At 42.9% G+C, this 16,943-nt stretch overlaps 1 protein-coding gene across 1 annotated transcript in view; it reads right to left on the bottom strand.

The window, feature by feature from the left end:
* LOC100562477 (sodium- and chloride-dependent creatine transporter 1) overlaps window positions 1-13,593 on the bottom strand; it is a 57,070-nt gene extending 43,477 nt beyond the window's left edge. The window contains exons 1-2 of the mRNA XM_003217866.4: window positions 13,262-13,593; window positions 7,704-7,955 (exon numbers count right to left, since the gene is read on the bottom strand). Coding sequence (XP_003217914.3) covers window positions 7,704-7,955; window positions 13,262-13,292 — 283 coding nt within the window. The 5' untranslated portion in view covers window positions 13,293-13,593. The remainder of the gene's footprint in view (window positions 1-7,703; window positions 7,956-13,261) is intronic.
* Between the last annotated feature and the right edge of the window lie 3,350 nt (window positions 13,594-16,943).

Raw genomic sequence — 16,943 nt, 5'->3', positions numbered from 1 at the left:
AAGAGCAAGAATCCTCCTTCTCTTCTCCGCCCCCTGCTACCTACTAATTGTGTCCAAACTGCTTTTGCTTGTTGAATTTACTTTGCAGCAAGGGAAATAATTTGAAGACATTGAAAATAGAAGGGCGGATATATACAGTCAGGACCCAAGTTACAAATATCTGGCTTACAAATGACTCATAGTTAAGAGCGGGGGTGAAACAACAGGAAGTGAGATCAAATCTAATCCCTTAGGAAGGGAAATTGACTCCTGAAAGAGTTATCATGGAGGAAAGGGGTCCTTGTTTCCACAACAAGCCAAATTTTTCAAACTCAATGATCACAGGGACAGAAAGTGAGGGGCACAGGCAGCAATACAAAGACTACAGGGATATTGACCCTTCCCTATCCTATCCAAAGTGAATATATATGTATATGTATAAAGGTAAAGGTTTTCCCCTGATACTACGTCTCATCATGCCCTATTCTGGGGGTTAATGCTTATCTCCATTTCTAAGCCAAAGAGCAGGCGTTGTCTGTAGACACCTCCAAGGTAATGTGGCTGGCATGACTGCATGGAGCTCTGTTACTTTCCCGCTGAAGCAGTACTTACTGATCTACTCACATTTGCATGTTTTCAAACTGCTAGGTTGGCAGAAGCTGGAGCTAACAGCTGGAGCTCACCCCACTCCCTGGATTCAAACCACCGACCTTTTGGTCAGTAAGTTCAGCAGCTCAATGGTTTAACCTGCTGCACCACCAGTGGCTGGAGTTACACTCAAAAATGTATCTGTTCTGACTTACATTCAAATTCAACTTAAGAACAAACCTACAGAACTTTATCTTGTTTGTAACTTAAGGACTGCCTGTAATTATATTTAAGGGCATAGAAAATAATATTTAAAAACCTACAGACTGTCACGGTATTGGCTGATTTTGCAAGGACCTGGGAATTGGTTTGTAACCGTTGCTATCCTGCTGCTGGAGAACCGGTTTGAACAGGTTTCTGTGTGTGTGTGTGTGTGTGTGTGTGTGTGTGAGATTGAGAGAGAGAGAGAGAGACAGACAGACAGACAGACAGACTTCTGAGTAATGGCTGGAAAGAAGATGGCTCTGTGCTTAGAGAGGCCTGACTATTTCTGAGGCCTTGTTTGCTGCTGATCTTTGATGAAGCAGACTCAAGGATTGCCTATTAACTGCTTGTTTCTGTGAGCAAACAGAAGGACTATTTTAAATACAGTAGAGTCTCACTTATCCAATACTCACTTATCCAACGTTCTGGATTATCCAACACATTTTTGTAGTCAATGTTTTCAATACATCGTGATATTTTGGTGCTAAATTCGTAAATACAGTAATTACAACATAACATTACTGCGTATTGAACTACTTTTTCTGTCAAATTTGTTGTATAACATGATGTTTTGGTGCTTAATTTGTAAAATCATAACCTAATTTGGTGTTTAATAGGCTTTTCCTTAATCCCTCCTTATTATCCAACATATTCGCTTATCCAATGTTCTGCCGGCCAGTTTATGTTGGATAAGTGAGACTCTACTGTACCATTGTTCTGTTGTTCTTTTGGATTCAGTACAAGTTCCTGTGTTATTTGTTCTGCAAAACTGAGTGGTGCATCATTCTGCAGCTCTCTGGGCTTACGGGCACACGTAAGAGCTTCCATCTATCATCCACAATCCCCAACACAGACAATCATTGTGAGGCTTGTAGACTAGTTTTTGTTTGTTATATGTTAAGTATGTGTTTAATATTGTGACTTTGTATAAATTAGGGGGATTCTTTTAGATATAGATCAATTAGGCTGGATCTACACTGCCCAATATGTCCCTGATCCCAGATTATCTGCTTTGAACTGGATTATATGAGTTTACACTGCCAGATAATCTGGGATAAGCAGATAATCTAGGATCATGTTCTGGGATAGGTACAGCCTCAGCCCCCTTCTACACTTCCATACAAAACCCAGATTATTTTATTTAAACTAGATTATATGGCAGTGGAGAATCATCTAATCCAGTTCAGAGCAGATAATCAGGGTTTATATGGCAGTGTAGATCCAGACACAGCCTTAGTTCTTGTGGTCTAGTTTTATGTACTAAGAAAAACTTTTTGTTTTTGTTTTTATGGGGACAGATATTGTTTTTGCTTTTTGTAACTCTCCTTTTCTGTATCTATACCTGTTGTTCATATTTTTGTATTTCCATATTTTTGTATGTTAAAAAAGTAAGTGATCTAAAGACAAGGGGGGAAGGTGGGAGGAGAAATCATTTTAGAAGAATTTGAAAGAGTGGGATGACAGAGGATGAATCAGGACTGACAGAGGGAGTGGAATAAGAGAGAGAGAACACATTGCAGCCCAGCAGAGTCAAGCAGAAGAAAGGAAGAGGAGCTGCTAAAGTACATGACATGAAAGCATGGTTGCCAAGTATATGAAGGTTAAAGAACTTTACTTGGAATTGTATTATTTTAAAATCTTCTTGTTGGTTCCAGGGAGCTTGTGGTACTTTTATGCTGGACACCACTTTAATCACCATGGCTACATGCTAAGGAACCATGGGAGTTGTAATTTTAAAAGGTCTTCTATACTGTAGAATTAATGCAGTTCACTGCCACTTCAACTGCCATGATTCAATGCTATGGAATCCTGGGAGCTGTAGTTTCACAAGGTCTTTAGACTTCTCCGCTAAAGAGTGCTCACCAGACTATAAATCCCAGGATTCCATAGCATTGGTTTGGAAGAAGCAGACCAATACCCTGTTTCCCCTAAAATAAGACATCCCCAGAAAATAAGACCTAGAAGAGGTTTTGCTGAATTGCTAAATATAAGGCCTCCCCCGAAAGTAAGACCTAGCAAAGTTTTTGTTTGGAAGCATGCCCGCCAAACAGAACACCAGAGCATGCAGGATCGGTAAATGTACCATAGAGTGTTGTACATGGAAATAATGGAAGTAACAAGAAATTCTTGATAGGATTCACAGTTTGTCTGGTTATGCTGGTTTATGATGACAACTACTGTACATTATATAATAAATGTTCATTTTTTCCAACAATAAATGTGAATTCTTCTTCATGGAAAAATAAGACATCCCCTGAAAATAAGACCTAGAGCATCTTTGGGAGCAAAAATTAATATAAGACACTGTCTTATTTTCGGGGAAACACGGTAACACAGAAAGCCTCCTCTGAGCCTCCTCTCCCCAGGAGATGAATCAATTCCTTTTGATTTGGGATGAGAATAACAAGGCTTTCTAGAATACAGGGACATAATAGTGGAACCAGATAATTGATTTATTTCTTGGGAAGGTTGAATGCAAGAATTTGGCTCAAAGTGCTAACATTGCTGGCACTTTTGTCTTTGATAAAGAGATCCCACGGAGAAACTATGTTTCCTCAGTTGCTTTCAGTTAGTTTTTTTTTTGTTACAGTAAGACAAAAGAACTCCTATCTACCTTCTTGGAAAGTAAGATGCTCTCAGACTATTTCTTCTCTTAAAATTTGAAGGGGTCCTTCTTACTTTTTTAATCTTCAAGTCTCATTTGGGGAATTATCCCCAAATTTTAGAGTATTAAAAAACTCTGAAATCAGGACAGTAAATAAAGAACAACACTCAGAAAACACTCAGGAATTCCAGATAGGAAACAATCAAGGCCAGCTAACACTTCTTAACAAAGGATTTCCCCAGGCAGGAAGCAGCTAGGCTTTGAAGCTGCAAAGCTATCCAATGCTAATCAAGCTGGCCAATTGCAACATTCACACTTGCTTCAAAGAGACGAGAGTTCTTTCTCTCACCCTGGACCTTCCACAGATATATAAACCCCTCTTGCCTTGTTTCCAACAGACCTCTGAGGATGCCTGCCATAGATGTGGGTGAAACGTCAGGAGATAATGCTTCTGGAACATGGCCATACAGCCCGGAAAGTTCACAGCAACCCAGTGATTCTGGCCATGAAAGCCTTCGACAACATATCCCATGTCTCTCACTTCAATAATAGTAATCATTTTGAGTGGCAGAAAAATGTGCCTCAGAGTATATCCAGTTTAAAATTCTCCAACCTGGATATCTATCTATCTATCTATCTATCTATCTATCTATCTATCTATCTATCTATCTATCTATCTATCTATCTATCTATCCTGGTATATAGCTCCCATTATTCTTGGCTCTGCACACTGAGAATGATGGGACCTGTAGTTCAACACAATGCAGTGGGTATCAGATTGGAGAAATCTATAGCACATGAGGAGAAATAAATCTCTGTGCTAATGTACTGAGGTGACTATATAACTACGTATAGAATTTTTGCCATGCTTAAGTGTGGGCTAAAATTTCAGTCTTGAATACACATTTATCGCCTCCATACCCAAATTGATATGATTCACTGCGGTATATCCAGGCTGAAAGAAAGTATGCTTTGCCTACAAAACATCAGGATGGGAGAACGGATAATTGTAGTCATAATAAGAACAAACAGATCTGGGGACTGAGATGGATGGAACAGATAATGCAGGACAAAGCAATAGTAAGAGTACAGCTTATTCTCGAGACTGAACAGATACAATCAAGAGAGAGAGGGATGGGGAAGGACAGATCCTGGAGACAGCATTCAGGATCACACACCCAAAATGTTCTCCCATGAATTGCTTTTTATAACAAGATACGGTACCCTCTTTCTGCCAATACAACTACCACAGATCCATTCTGAGTTAGAATTGTGTTTTCTTCTCCAAAGAGGCTTTAGTTTAGGCTGAGGAATTGCTAAGGCTCAAGCTTTGGAAAAGACTGCTTTGGACCTAGATTTGGAAGAGATCACAAGTGACATCCAGTCCAGCTCCATTCTGCCATTCAGCAATACACAATAAAAGCACTCCTTACAGATGAACGGAGAAGGAGACTCCACCACCTTCCTAGTAACATATTCCACGCTCGGACAGCTTTAACCATCAGAAAGTTTTCCATAAAGTTTAGGCGAATCTCTTGCAGTTTGAATTCACTGCTCTGCATCTCTCTGGAGCAGCACAAAACAAACTTTCCCCCTCCTCAATGTGGCATCCTTTCAACTATTTAAACATGTCCCCTCTTTCTTTCTCCAAGCAAAACATACCCAGTTCCCTAAGCCACTCCTCATAGGGCTTGGTTTTCAAACTTTTGATCACTTTATTCGTTCTTCTCTGGATACCTTCAGCTTGTAAACATTCTTCTTGAATTATAGTGCCCAGAACTGAACACCATCTTGTTTCAGGTGAGGTCTGCCCAAAACACTATGATTTCCTTTAATCTAGTTCCTATACTCCTAGAGATGTGATCTAGAATCATAAATGTCTTTTTCTACTACTCTTTTTCACCATATTCCCCGGATCCTAGACCAGTGCCTGACAGCTGTGATGGACTGGACGAGGGCCAACAAGCAGAAGCTTAATCCAGACAAGACAGAAGTCCTTTTGGTTAGTCGTGAAGTCTATCGGGGTATAGATCAATGGGGTTACACTCCCACTGAAGACACAGGTTCGCAGTCTGGGGGGTCCTCCTGGATCCAGTGCTGACACTTGAAGCTCAGGTGTCGGTGGTAGCTGGGAGGGCCTTCACACAATTAAAACTTGTGCACCAGCTGCGATCATACCTCAAAAAGCCTGACTTGGCCATGGTAGTCCATGCCTTAGTTACATCCAAAATGGACTACTGCAATACCCTCTACGTGGGGCTGCCCTTGAAGATGGCACGGAAATTGCAGTTAGTGCAAAGGTCGGCAGCCAGGTTACTAACTGGGTCTGGTTATAGGGAGCACACCATGCCGAGTGGCTGCCAATGAATTTCCGGACCCAATTCAAAGTGAAGGTTATCACCTATAAAGCCCTATATGCTTTGAGTCTAACCTATCTTCAAGACAGTATCTCCTTCTATGAACTGGAATGGGCTTTAAGATCTACCGATCTACGGGGGAGACAATTGAAGACATGGCTTTTCTGACAAGCCTTTGATGATATTTAGATTCTTTACAAAAATATATGTGGAATATAAAAGCTGTGTAGTAGAGAGATATGTAGTAAAGTTGTAATGGATAAGTTAAAAACTGATAAGAAATATGCTTAAAGATGTGCTTGTTTTTTTTTACTGTCAGATTGTATACAATATGATATATTTAAAATGAGGAAAATGTAAACTTATACATTTTGATTGATAAATTAATTTAAAAAACTTTAAAAGAAACAAAAATATACGCGGACCTTCAGATTCTCTATCAAGCACTTTACAAGAATGACACTTACATACCTGCTTTATACCATACATTTCTCCCTGTTAATATTCATTTTAGTTAGTTTTGGCCCAATTCTCTCATTCAGACACCCAGAATCTTTCAGTCAGCAGATATTATTACCGCTGTATTAACTCCTGTTTTATTGTCTTACTGTGTTTTATTTTTTGTATATTGTGCAATGTATTCATGCTGTTGTTTTTGTAAATTATGCTGGTCAGGTTTGCCCCATGTGAGCTGCCCTGAGTCCCCGTGGGGAGATGGTGGCGGGGTATAAATAAAATTATTATTATTATTATTATTATTATTATTATTATTATTATTATTATTATTATTATTATTACAGTAGAGTCTCACTTATCCAAGCCTTGCTAATCCAAGCTTCTGGATTATCCAAGCCATTTTTGTAGTCAATGTTTTCAATATATCATGATACAGTAGAGTCTCTCTTATCCAACATAAACGGGCTGGCGGAACGTTGGATAAGCAAATATGTTGGATAATAAGGAGAGATTAAGGAAAAGCCTATTAAAAATCAAATTAGATTATGATTTTACAAATTAAGCACTAAAACATCATGTTATACAACAAATTTGACAGAAAAAATAGTTCAATATGCAGTAATGCTATGTAGTAATTACTGTATTTACAAATTTAGCACCAAAATATCACGATATATTGAAAACATTGACTACAAAAATGCGTTGGATAATCCAGAATGTTGGATAAGTGAGACTCTACTGTACTTTGGTGTTAAATTTGTAAATACAGTAATTACAACATAACATTACTGCATATTGAACTACTTTTTCTGTCAAATTTGTTGTATAACATGATGTTTTGGCGCTTAATTTGTAAAATCATAACCTAATTTGATGTTTAATAGGCTTTTCCTTAATCCCTCCTTATTATCCAAGATATTCGCTTATCCAAGCTTCTGCTGGCCCGTTTAGCTTGGATAAGTGAGACTCTACTGTATTATTATTATTATTATTATTATTATTATTATTATTATTATTATTATTATTCTGAGAGCTGTAGTCCAAAGCTGTACATTCCCAAAGCTCTTAATTCCTTGTTGTGGTCATTTGGAAACTTTTGAGACCATTGAGTCCCAGTTTTCAACTCCTTTCCTCCAGAGCCAGTTTCCGTAATATTTATTTACAGCATTTATATTCCGCCCTTCTCACCTCAGGGCGGATCACATTACACATATAGGCAAACATTCAATGCCTTTTAACATAGAACAATGACAAACAAACATCGGCTCCGAGCGGCCTCGAACCCATGACCTCCTGGTCAGAGTGATTCATTGCAGTTAATTGCAGCTGGTTTGCTCTCCCGCTTGCGCCACAGCCCGGGCCCATATACCCCCACAACTCACCCATCCAGGTACTATATCTCCCACAAAGCAATCCCTGGCACAATATCCCCCCCCCCCCCCCCAATTCCTCACCTCCTCCGTTCTTGTAGCAGAGGTATGGAAAGCGCCAGACGTTGCCCAGTCCTACTGCAAAGCCAACGCAGGACATGATGAAGTCCATCTGCCGGGTCCAGGTCTCCCGCTCAGGAAAGGGCAGCTTGGTGGTGGTGCCCATGGGTATCACCAGAGGGGCAGTGATGGTCCTTTCCTCGAGGGCGGACTCTCCTGTGCCACCGATGGGCTCAGCGCTTTCTGCCTCGGTCACTTCTGAGCACCCACTGCCCTCTGCGGAGACAAACACATTGGCATGAGCCCACATCACCTCAACAAGGATTGCTCTTGAGCAGCCATGGGCCAATGTGGGCCTGCCAGTTGTTTTGGACTGCAACTCCCACCATTCCTAACAGCCTCAGGCCCCTTCCTTTTCCCCTTTTCACCTGGAGGGCCCAAGTTGGCCCATACCTGCTCTACGTTATGGAATAGTGAAAATTATAATTTTCAAGATCTGTAGCCTTCTCTGTCAAAGAGTGCAAACCACAACTCCCCTGATCCCACGGTATTGAGCCATGGCAGTTGAAGTGGTGTCAAACTGAATCAATTCTACACTTTACATTGGCAAAAAGAGTCTGCTGAAAACCAACTCCATAGGCGTGCAATGCAGAGTCCTAGATTATATCAACGAGCAACAAATAATATTTTTGTTCCTCAGAAAAGACACATAACGAAGAGAATGATCAACACAAATATCTATCATATCACTGAGTATGAGTGATTTATATGGCTTAATGCGCTTCACTAGAACTAGAGAACAGAGATGTGTGACAGCTGAGATTTCCATATCGGCATCCAGTTTACATGGATGCAAATATCTCTCACACTTAACCTGTTTTTTAAAAAGGTGGAAGGCATCTGTTTAGGCTTTCATGGCCAAAGGATTCCACCAGCCAGGAAGCAGCCAGGCTTTAAAGCTGCAAGGCTATTCAAAGCTAATCAAGCTGCCCAATTACAACATTCACACTTGCCTCAAACTGACAAGAGTTCTTTTTCCCACCCTGGACATTATTCCACAGATATATAAACCTCACTTGCCTAGTTTCCAATATACCTCACAACCTCTGAGGATGCCTGCCATAGATGTGGGCGAAATGTCAGGAGAGAATGCTCCTGGAACATGGCCATGCAGCTCGGAAAATTCACAGCAACCCAAATTGAGGAAGACAGAATTCAAGGATGTGATCTTACGACAGCACTTGGTAGTTGTTTTGCATTTTGCCCCTTCTCCACAGTCATCTGTTTTGTTACATGTGCTTTTCATCCCCTAATATATCTTGCATTTCATAGGCATTATTTTGTGATTGGTCCTTGGAATGTAAACACAGGCTTCAATGGGCCGTGTCATCGCTGAACCACTCATCCCACTGTTGGAAAGAAAACAATCTAAAATGTGCCCCCCTTAACGTTTTAGTTTGACCTTCAGACTTTGGGTTTTTTTTAACAACATCTTGGTGGCAGTATAGACATAAACCATAACATTCTTCATGATGTTGCATGAGATTCTGGGCAGATCTAGATACATATAATATTTGTAAAGGCAACAAAATGTCCATTCAATTATTGTAATGCATGTGAGGAGTTGGGTAGCGTTTGGATTTCCCGGCTGTGTCCAGCTCTGCTCTGCATCCACTTACCATACAATACATCCTTTTAGGCTTTCTTATAAATACGGGGCCGCATGGGATTACTTGAAATGTTTATCCAGCTCGGCTAGTTCAACTTTTCAGCCATCTTGTGGTGCTCTTAATCAGGGTAATTAAAGCTTTAGAAAGGGAAAGGTTTTCTCCTCTTCTCAACTTACAATTGATGACGATGGAGCAAAGGTTTAAACGGGAAGAAATAGAAAAAAGAAATTGTCAAAGAAGAATTTGAATGAATAGCCAGGATGTGTAGGGAGAAAGTTAAGAAACGCCGAAGCACATAACAAGCTCAGGCTTGCAAAAGCGATTAAAAACAATGAAAAGGCCTTTTTTTGATCACGTCCATAGCAAAAGAAAGAACAAGGAAATGATTGTACCAGTGTGAGAAGAAGATGAAAAAATGCTAATATGGAACTACTCAAAGACCTTCTTTGCTTTGGTCGTCTCCCAAAAGGAAAATAGTGTTCGACCTGGTGGAAATGGAATAGATCATGCAACTGGGGAAATGCAGCACAGAATAGGTAAGGAGGCAGTACAGGAATATCTGGCGTATCTAAATGAATTCAAGTCTCCAAAGGCAAATGAATATTATTCAAGAGTATTAAAAGAACTGTGTTGTCAAAGGCTTTCATGGCCAGAATCATCTGAGGTTGTGAGGTCTATTGGAAACTAGGCAAGTGGTGTTTATATATCTTTGGAATGTTTGAAGTGGGAGAAAATACTCTTGTCTGTTTGAGGCTGGTGTGAATGTTGCTATCGGCCACCTTGATTAGCATTTCATGGCCTTGCAGCTTCAAAGCTGGGCTGCTTCCTGCCTGGGGGAATCTTTTGTTGAGAGGTGTTATCTGGCCCTAATTGTTTCTTTCCTGAAATTCCTCTATTTTTTGAGTGTTGTTCTTTATTTACTGTCTTGATTTTAGAGGGTTTTCTTTTACAAAACAGTATTAAAAACTCTAAAATCAGGACAGTAAATAAAAAAACAACACTCAGAAGACAGGGGAATACCATACAGGAAACAATCAGGGCCAGCTAAAATCTCCCAACAAAAGATTCCCCCAGGCAGGAAACCACCAGCCTTTGAAAGTGCAAGGCTATTCAATGCTAATCCAGGTGGCCAATTGCAACATTCATCCTTGCCTTAGGAAGACAATAATTATTTCTCCCAACCTGAATATTCCACAGATATATAAAGTCCACTTGCCTAGTTTCCAACAGATTTCACAACCTCCGAGAATGCCTGCCATAGATGTGGGCGAAACGTCAGGAGTGAATGCTTCTGGAACATGGCCATACGGCCCGGAAAACTCACAGCAACTCAGAAAGGAAGTGTGTTTAGAATACCAAATTAAGGAACACGGAATTCAAGGATGGGATCTTACGACAGCACCTGGCAGGTGTTTTGCATTTTGCCCCTTCTCCACAGTCAGTGAAGAACGAACGACGTGTGTATGCATGCATTTTTGTGTGCAAAAATAATGCTGTATTCTAATGCAATGGTGTCTCTCTCTATCCCCTGCACTCCTTTACTGAGATTGGGATGACACTCTACTGGATACAAAGAAAACCTCAAATGCCCCCAAGTCCCAGCCGGGGAACCTGCTTGTTGGTATCACAGCTCTTCCACGTCCATCCTTGCATTCCCATTCCTCCAAGCGCTATGTACTTCAGAAACACTTTGACAGCACCAGAGATGTGGGAATTTTCCAGGCTCACTTTTATGTAATAAGCCTGCCCTTAGAGGGGAGAAGAAAGAAAGAAAAAGGCATACCGAAATACCCCGCCCTCTCTCATTCTGGAGTCCTAGTTTCCACGTCACAATGCAGGGTGGTGAGTCACCCACTAGGCAGCGAGGCTGAATCCACACACACAAAACACAGTCACATGAACTCACACAGCGTTAACCATGCTTGCAATGGACTTGTGCGCAGAGCCAGACAAGGACCGTCACAGCTTGTGATGCTTTGTGATCTATCTAATTCTGCAAATAGGAAAGCTGGAAGTCTGATCTCTCTCACTTTCAGAAAAAATGTAAAGACAATCAAAAGATCCCTGGTGCAAAGAGAGAACCACCTTGACACAAAGCTAAGAGCAAAAAAGGGGTGATGCAAGGAAAGGTCTTCCTCATAGTAGCTTAAGCAGGAGTGAATTCTAAGTGACATGGTCTCTTGCTATTATCAGACAGCTATATTTCCCTCTTATTCCACTAGCAACTCATCCTTTTCTGCTTTCAAAACCGTATCAATAGACCACCCCAGTGGAAGCCTTCAAACTCCCTTTTTGTGCTGATCAGCCTCGTCAAAAACCGGGGAAATGACCCACTTTGGACAAGGAGACAAAGGCCACAAGAGTTGTGGGCAGCCGAGCAAAGCTGCCCAACGCATTCCAGACACAAAGCCCCTTTTCCTTGTCTGGCTCCCCTCCCTCTCCTCCAACACGCGGCCAAGGCCCTGGCATGTGAGGGAGATAATCCCCACTTGTGGGGCTGAAGCCGTTCCTGGACACCTCCCTTTCCCCCCCATGTTCGGATTGACAATTTGGCAGGCATTGCTCACAGGCGTTCTCTCGAGCAAAGCCACTTAGAAAGCATGATTCCCTTGGAAACGCGGAGCAAGGAAGAAGCAGAGGAAGTGCCAAAGAGTGGCCAACTTTACACAAACCACCTTTTTCCCCCACTCCAACTTCTCCTGCTGGTACTGCCTTATAAGGAGCTGATAAACACAACCCTCTAGGTTCTCTATATCGCTTAATTCACACAGCTGCTTCTGTTGTTTGCTGTGCACACAAGAGTCACACATGGAGAGGAAAACTTGTTTCGTCAAAGGCTTTCATGGCCGGAATCACTGGGTTGCTGTGAGATTTCCGGGCTGTATGGCCATGTTCCAGAAGCATTCTCTCCTGATGTTCCACCCACATCTATGGCAGGCATCTTCAGGGGTTGCCTCAGGAGAGAATGCTTCTGGAACATGACCATATAGCCTGGAAAACTCACACCAACTAGAAAACTTGTTTCTCTGCTGATTCAGAGACTAGGATATGGAACAATGGATTCAAATTGCAAGAAAAGAGATTCCACCTAAACATTAGGAAGAACTTGCTGACAGTAAAAGCGATCAGTAGAATGTGCTGGCTCTCAGAGTGTGTCAGAATCTCTTTCCCTGGAGCTTTTTAAGCAGAGACTGGATGGCCATCTGCTGGGAGTGCTTGGTTTGTATTTTCTTGCATGGCAGTGGGGTTGGACTGGATGGCCCTTGTGGTTTCTTCCAATTCTGCGATTCTACAGGGAGTTCGGATCCTATTAACTCCGGATGAGTGAGCTTGGACCTATCTACTGCCACCGCTCATGATTCTGTATTCGACTACCATCATGCCAACTTATGAAATTGGCCTGCTGCTGCTTAGAAATGCAATAGAAAAAGCCACGCTGTAATTACATCCGAGGGAGTTGAAAAGTACAAGGAGGGCGAAGATTGTGTCCTGAGCAGAACAATGAGCATGAAGTACCCAGCAAGGAGGCCCTGGGCACTTTGGCATTAAGATGCCCCGAAAGAAACAGTGGCGACCGGGGAAAGAAACAGGATGTTCTCCTGACACACCGAAACAAAAATAAAGTGAGTAGGATTAATAGGCAGGCTGTTTGAAATAATCAGTTTGAAGGAGGCGATAATGGTGGTAACATTTGGAACCAGTGGGAGGTTGCTCCACTCAAGCCGAGACAGACTTACCTGGATTGACTTTGGTGGATACCTGTTTCAGGATGCACTGAATGTACAATAAGTTGCTACATGCTTGGTTGCTTACCTGAGGCCTCCATAGGAAAAACAAGACAGGAATAGTATACTGTGGTGTGTGTGATTTCTTTCCTGGCGATGCCCAGGTAGCCGTGTGCCCGGTCCTTACCTGAACATGTTTCCGTGGGGACTGGCGCCATGGCACTGGGTGGGCGGCCGGGCTCCGGGGCAGAAGGCTGAGACGGGTGTCGGGTCGGGAAGCTGGTTCCGGGTCTGGGAGGGGGTCTGGGAGCAGGCTCAGAAGCAATCCACAAAGCACTTGAAGGTGAGACGAAAGAACCTCATTGATGGGGATTTACACCAGGGAAATGGGTTGCAGGCGAGGGTCTGAGCAGGGCCTTTGGCTCAAAACCAGGCGGCGCAGGGCAGGCTGAGCAGAGGCTCCATCGCTCAGCTCCAGCACCAGGCTCTGCTCCTCGGAGGAGAAGAGACGGAGAAAGGCAACTGCATCTGCTCCGGTTCCCCTCCCACCTGATGCCTCATTGGCCACAGATCCTGGCATCAGACTTGGCGGAGGCATTCTGGGAAGTGGAGTCCACCTGCCTCTTGCTGGGTACCATGGAGATGCTGGAAGATGCAGGCAGGCGGGGACAGAGACAGACCCCTTGGCAGCCTCTCTGATGCTCTTACAAGCAGGAGCGAGGAAGCCAGGAAAGTGGTACTAGAGCAAGCAGGAGAGCTCTCCATTGTAGCTCTTTCTCATAGCACATCTCTTTCCCCCAGGCAAGAAGGAACTTGGTGCACAATCTATTCCAGCCTTTTCCTGGCACAGCTTATGATATGTAACTAAGAGCTTCTTCTTTGGAGGCTCCTTCTTTGGAGGCTTTTAAGCAGAGGCTGGATGGCCATCTGTCGGGGGTGCTTTGAATGCTATTTCCTGCTTCTTAGCAGGGGGTTGGACTGGATGGCCCATGAGGTCTCTTCCAACTCTACTATTCTATGATTCTATGATTCTACTTCTTAAGGTAAAGGTAAAGGTTTCCGCTGACGTTAAGTCCAGTTGTGTCTGACTCTGGGGGTTGGTGCTCATCTCCATTTCTAAGCCAAAGAGCCGGCGTTGTCCATAGACACCTCCAAGGTCATGTGGCCGGAATGATTGCATGGAGTGCCGTTACCGTCCCGCCGGAGCGGTACCTATTGATCTACTCACATTTGCATGTTTTCGAACTGCTAGGTTGGCAGGAGCTGGGGTTAACAGCGGGTGCTCATTCTGCTCCCGGGATTTGAACCTGGGACCTTTTGGTCCGCAAGTTCAGCAGCTCAGCACTTTAACACACTGTGCCACCAGCGGCCCCAGTTACTTCTTAGAGTAGTTATAATATATAACTTAATTATAATATGTAACTTATATTAGTAACTCAGAGCACCGGATGGTGCAGCGTGTTAAATCGCTGAGCTGCTGAACTTGCTGACCGAAAGGTCGGCAGTTCGAATCCGGGGAGTGGGGGTGAGCTCCTGGTGTTAGCCCCAGCTTCTGCCAACCTAGCAGTTTGAAAATATGCGAATGTGAGTAGATCAATAGGTACCACTCCAGCGGGAAGGTAACGGCACTCCATGCAGTCATGCTGGCCACATGACCTAAGAGGTGTCTACGGACAACGCTGGCTTTTCGGCCTAGAAATGGAGATGAGAAGCAACCCCCAGAGTACGACATGACTAGATTTAATGCCAGGGGAAGCCTTTACCTTTACTAAGAGCTTCTTTGGTAAATTGGTGCCTCTGTTTTTTAAAATAGGTTTCTCCTTGCATGGAAGGAGTTTGGATCATCATTCTATTCTTTTCATAAGACTTTCCTAGACCCATTTTTGTGTGTGTCTGAGTTAACTCTGCTACTGATAAACAAAAAAGACCAATTTTATGTTATGAACAGCTTCAAAGCCTGGCTGCTTTCTTGGGCGAATCCTTTGTTGGGAGGTGTTCTCCCTGAGGCCCCTTTATTATCCATTTATTATTTATGTTTTTCGTCTGTGCTATTTTAAATGCACTGCCTCTGTGGGTTAGTTAAACATTTATGGATTCAGGGTACCTGCAAAACCATTTGACTATAAAGTTTTATTTAGGAAAGTTTCATTTAATTACACTTCCTATGCGTCCTATGTCTTTGGTAGTGCCATATAGGTTGTGCCTGCATTTTATCGTACATTTAACAAAATTTGAAAAACTTTCTGATCCTGGTTTGAAAGCATTATTTCCTGTTTAATTGTGTGGCACTTACTTTGAAAGTAGTTATTATAATCCAGTAACTTCCTTTTGGTGCCTGAGAATAGTACTATAATTTCCTCCTCTCTAGGCACTTTGAGCCCTGGTGGCGCAGTGGGTTAAACCGCTGAGCTGCTGAACTTGCTGACCAAAAGGTCAGCGGTTCGAATCTGGGTGAGCTCCTGCTGTTAGCTTTAGCTTCTGCCAACCTAGCAGTTCAAAAACATGCAAATGTGAGTACGTCAATAGGTATCGCTCCGGCGGGAAGGTAACGGAGTTCCATGCAGTCATGCCAGCCACATGGAGGTGTCTACGGACAACGCCAGCTCTTCGGCCTAGAAATGGAGATGAGCACCAACCCCCAGAGTTGGACACAACTAAGCTTAATGTCAGGGGAAAACCTTTACCTTTACCTTAGGCATTTTTTCATTTTCCTTAATGAAAATATGCCATATTTAACCTTTCAATGTGCAGATTGCAACAAAGTTTTGGCAGTTTAATAAACATTTCCCATGTTTTTAATGATAAAACGACATTTATAACTCAGGCACAAAAATCATGCCACATAGGCCCCTTCTACACAACCAGATAATCCAGGTTATCAAAGCAGATAATTCGGGTTATCAAAGAGGAAAATCCACATTATCTGATTTGGACAGGATTATTGTATTTTATCTTAATCTACACTGCCATTTAATCTAGTTCAGAGCAGATAATGCGGATTTTATACAGCTGTATAGAAGGGGTCATAGTGTAATGAATGCAGTTCGACACCACTTTCGGTGAGGACACACAGCAACAAGAGTAGACAATAATGCATAGTAATGGGCACTTGAAGGGAATTTTGGAATCTCCCATTTATTCCTTTGGGCAAGTTGCACTCTCTCAACCTCTCTCAACTCTCTCAGCCTCCGGTGGCCTAGGGGATAAAAGCCTTGTGACTTGAAGGTTGGGTTGCTGACCTGAAGGCTGCCAGGTTCGAATCCCACCCGGGGAGAGCGCGGATGAGCTCCCTCTTATCAGCTCCAGCTCCATGCGAGGACATGAGAGAAGCCTCCCACAAGGATGGTAAAAACATCAAAACATCCGGGCATCCCCTGGGCAATGTCCTTGCAAACGGCCGATTCTCTCACTCCAGAAGCAACTCCGGTTGCTCCTGACATGAAAAAAAAAAAAAAACCTCAACAGAAGGCAAAGCAAACTTCAGGTTCACTTTAGGATTGGAAATGAAGGCACGCAATGACAACAAACTCTCCAGGATGGTTTGTAAGGACAACTAAGAAAATGTATGCAAAGCTTTGCAGGCCCAGAGCTGGAAACGTTATATAAATAGTTGCTATCATTGCAACTTCCTGCCATGGGTGCATGTGATAAAAGCTTGCTTCTTCCCTCGTTTTCTTGTCAGTCTGGGTCCCACATGCATCCCGCCACCCGCAGCGCATGAGAATTGAGACCGGGAACACATTCCCATGGATGGCATGCTCTGTTTCCATGGTGTCGAGCAAGCAAACAATTCCAGGCCCCTGTTAAGCCTCCCTCTGCACAGCCTGGCGGCTACTCTGCTCCCAGGCCAAACACAGGGCCCCCTTTTC

This window comes from Anolis carolinensis, chromosome 2 (genome assembly GCF_035594765.1).
Source record: "Anolis carolinensis isolate JA03-04 chromosome 2, rAnoCar3.1.pri, whole genome shotgun sequence".
NCBI classification, from domain to species: domain Eukaryota; kingdom Metazoa; phylum Chordata; class Lepidosauria; order Squamata; family Dactyloidae; genus Anolis; species Anolis carolinensis.
Note: the sequence above shows the minus strand (reverse complement) of the source record. Positions and strands in the feature narration are given on the sequence as shown.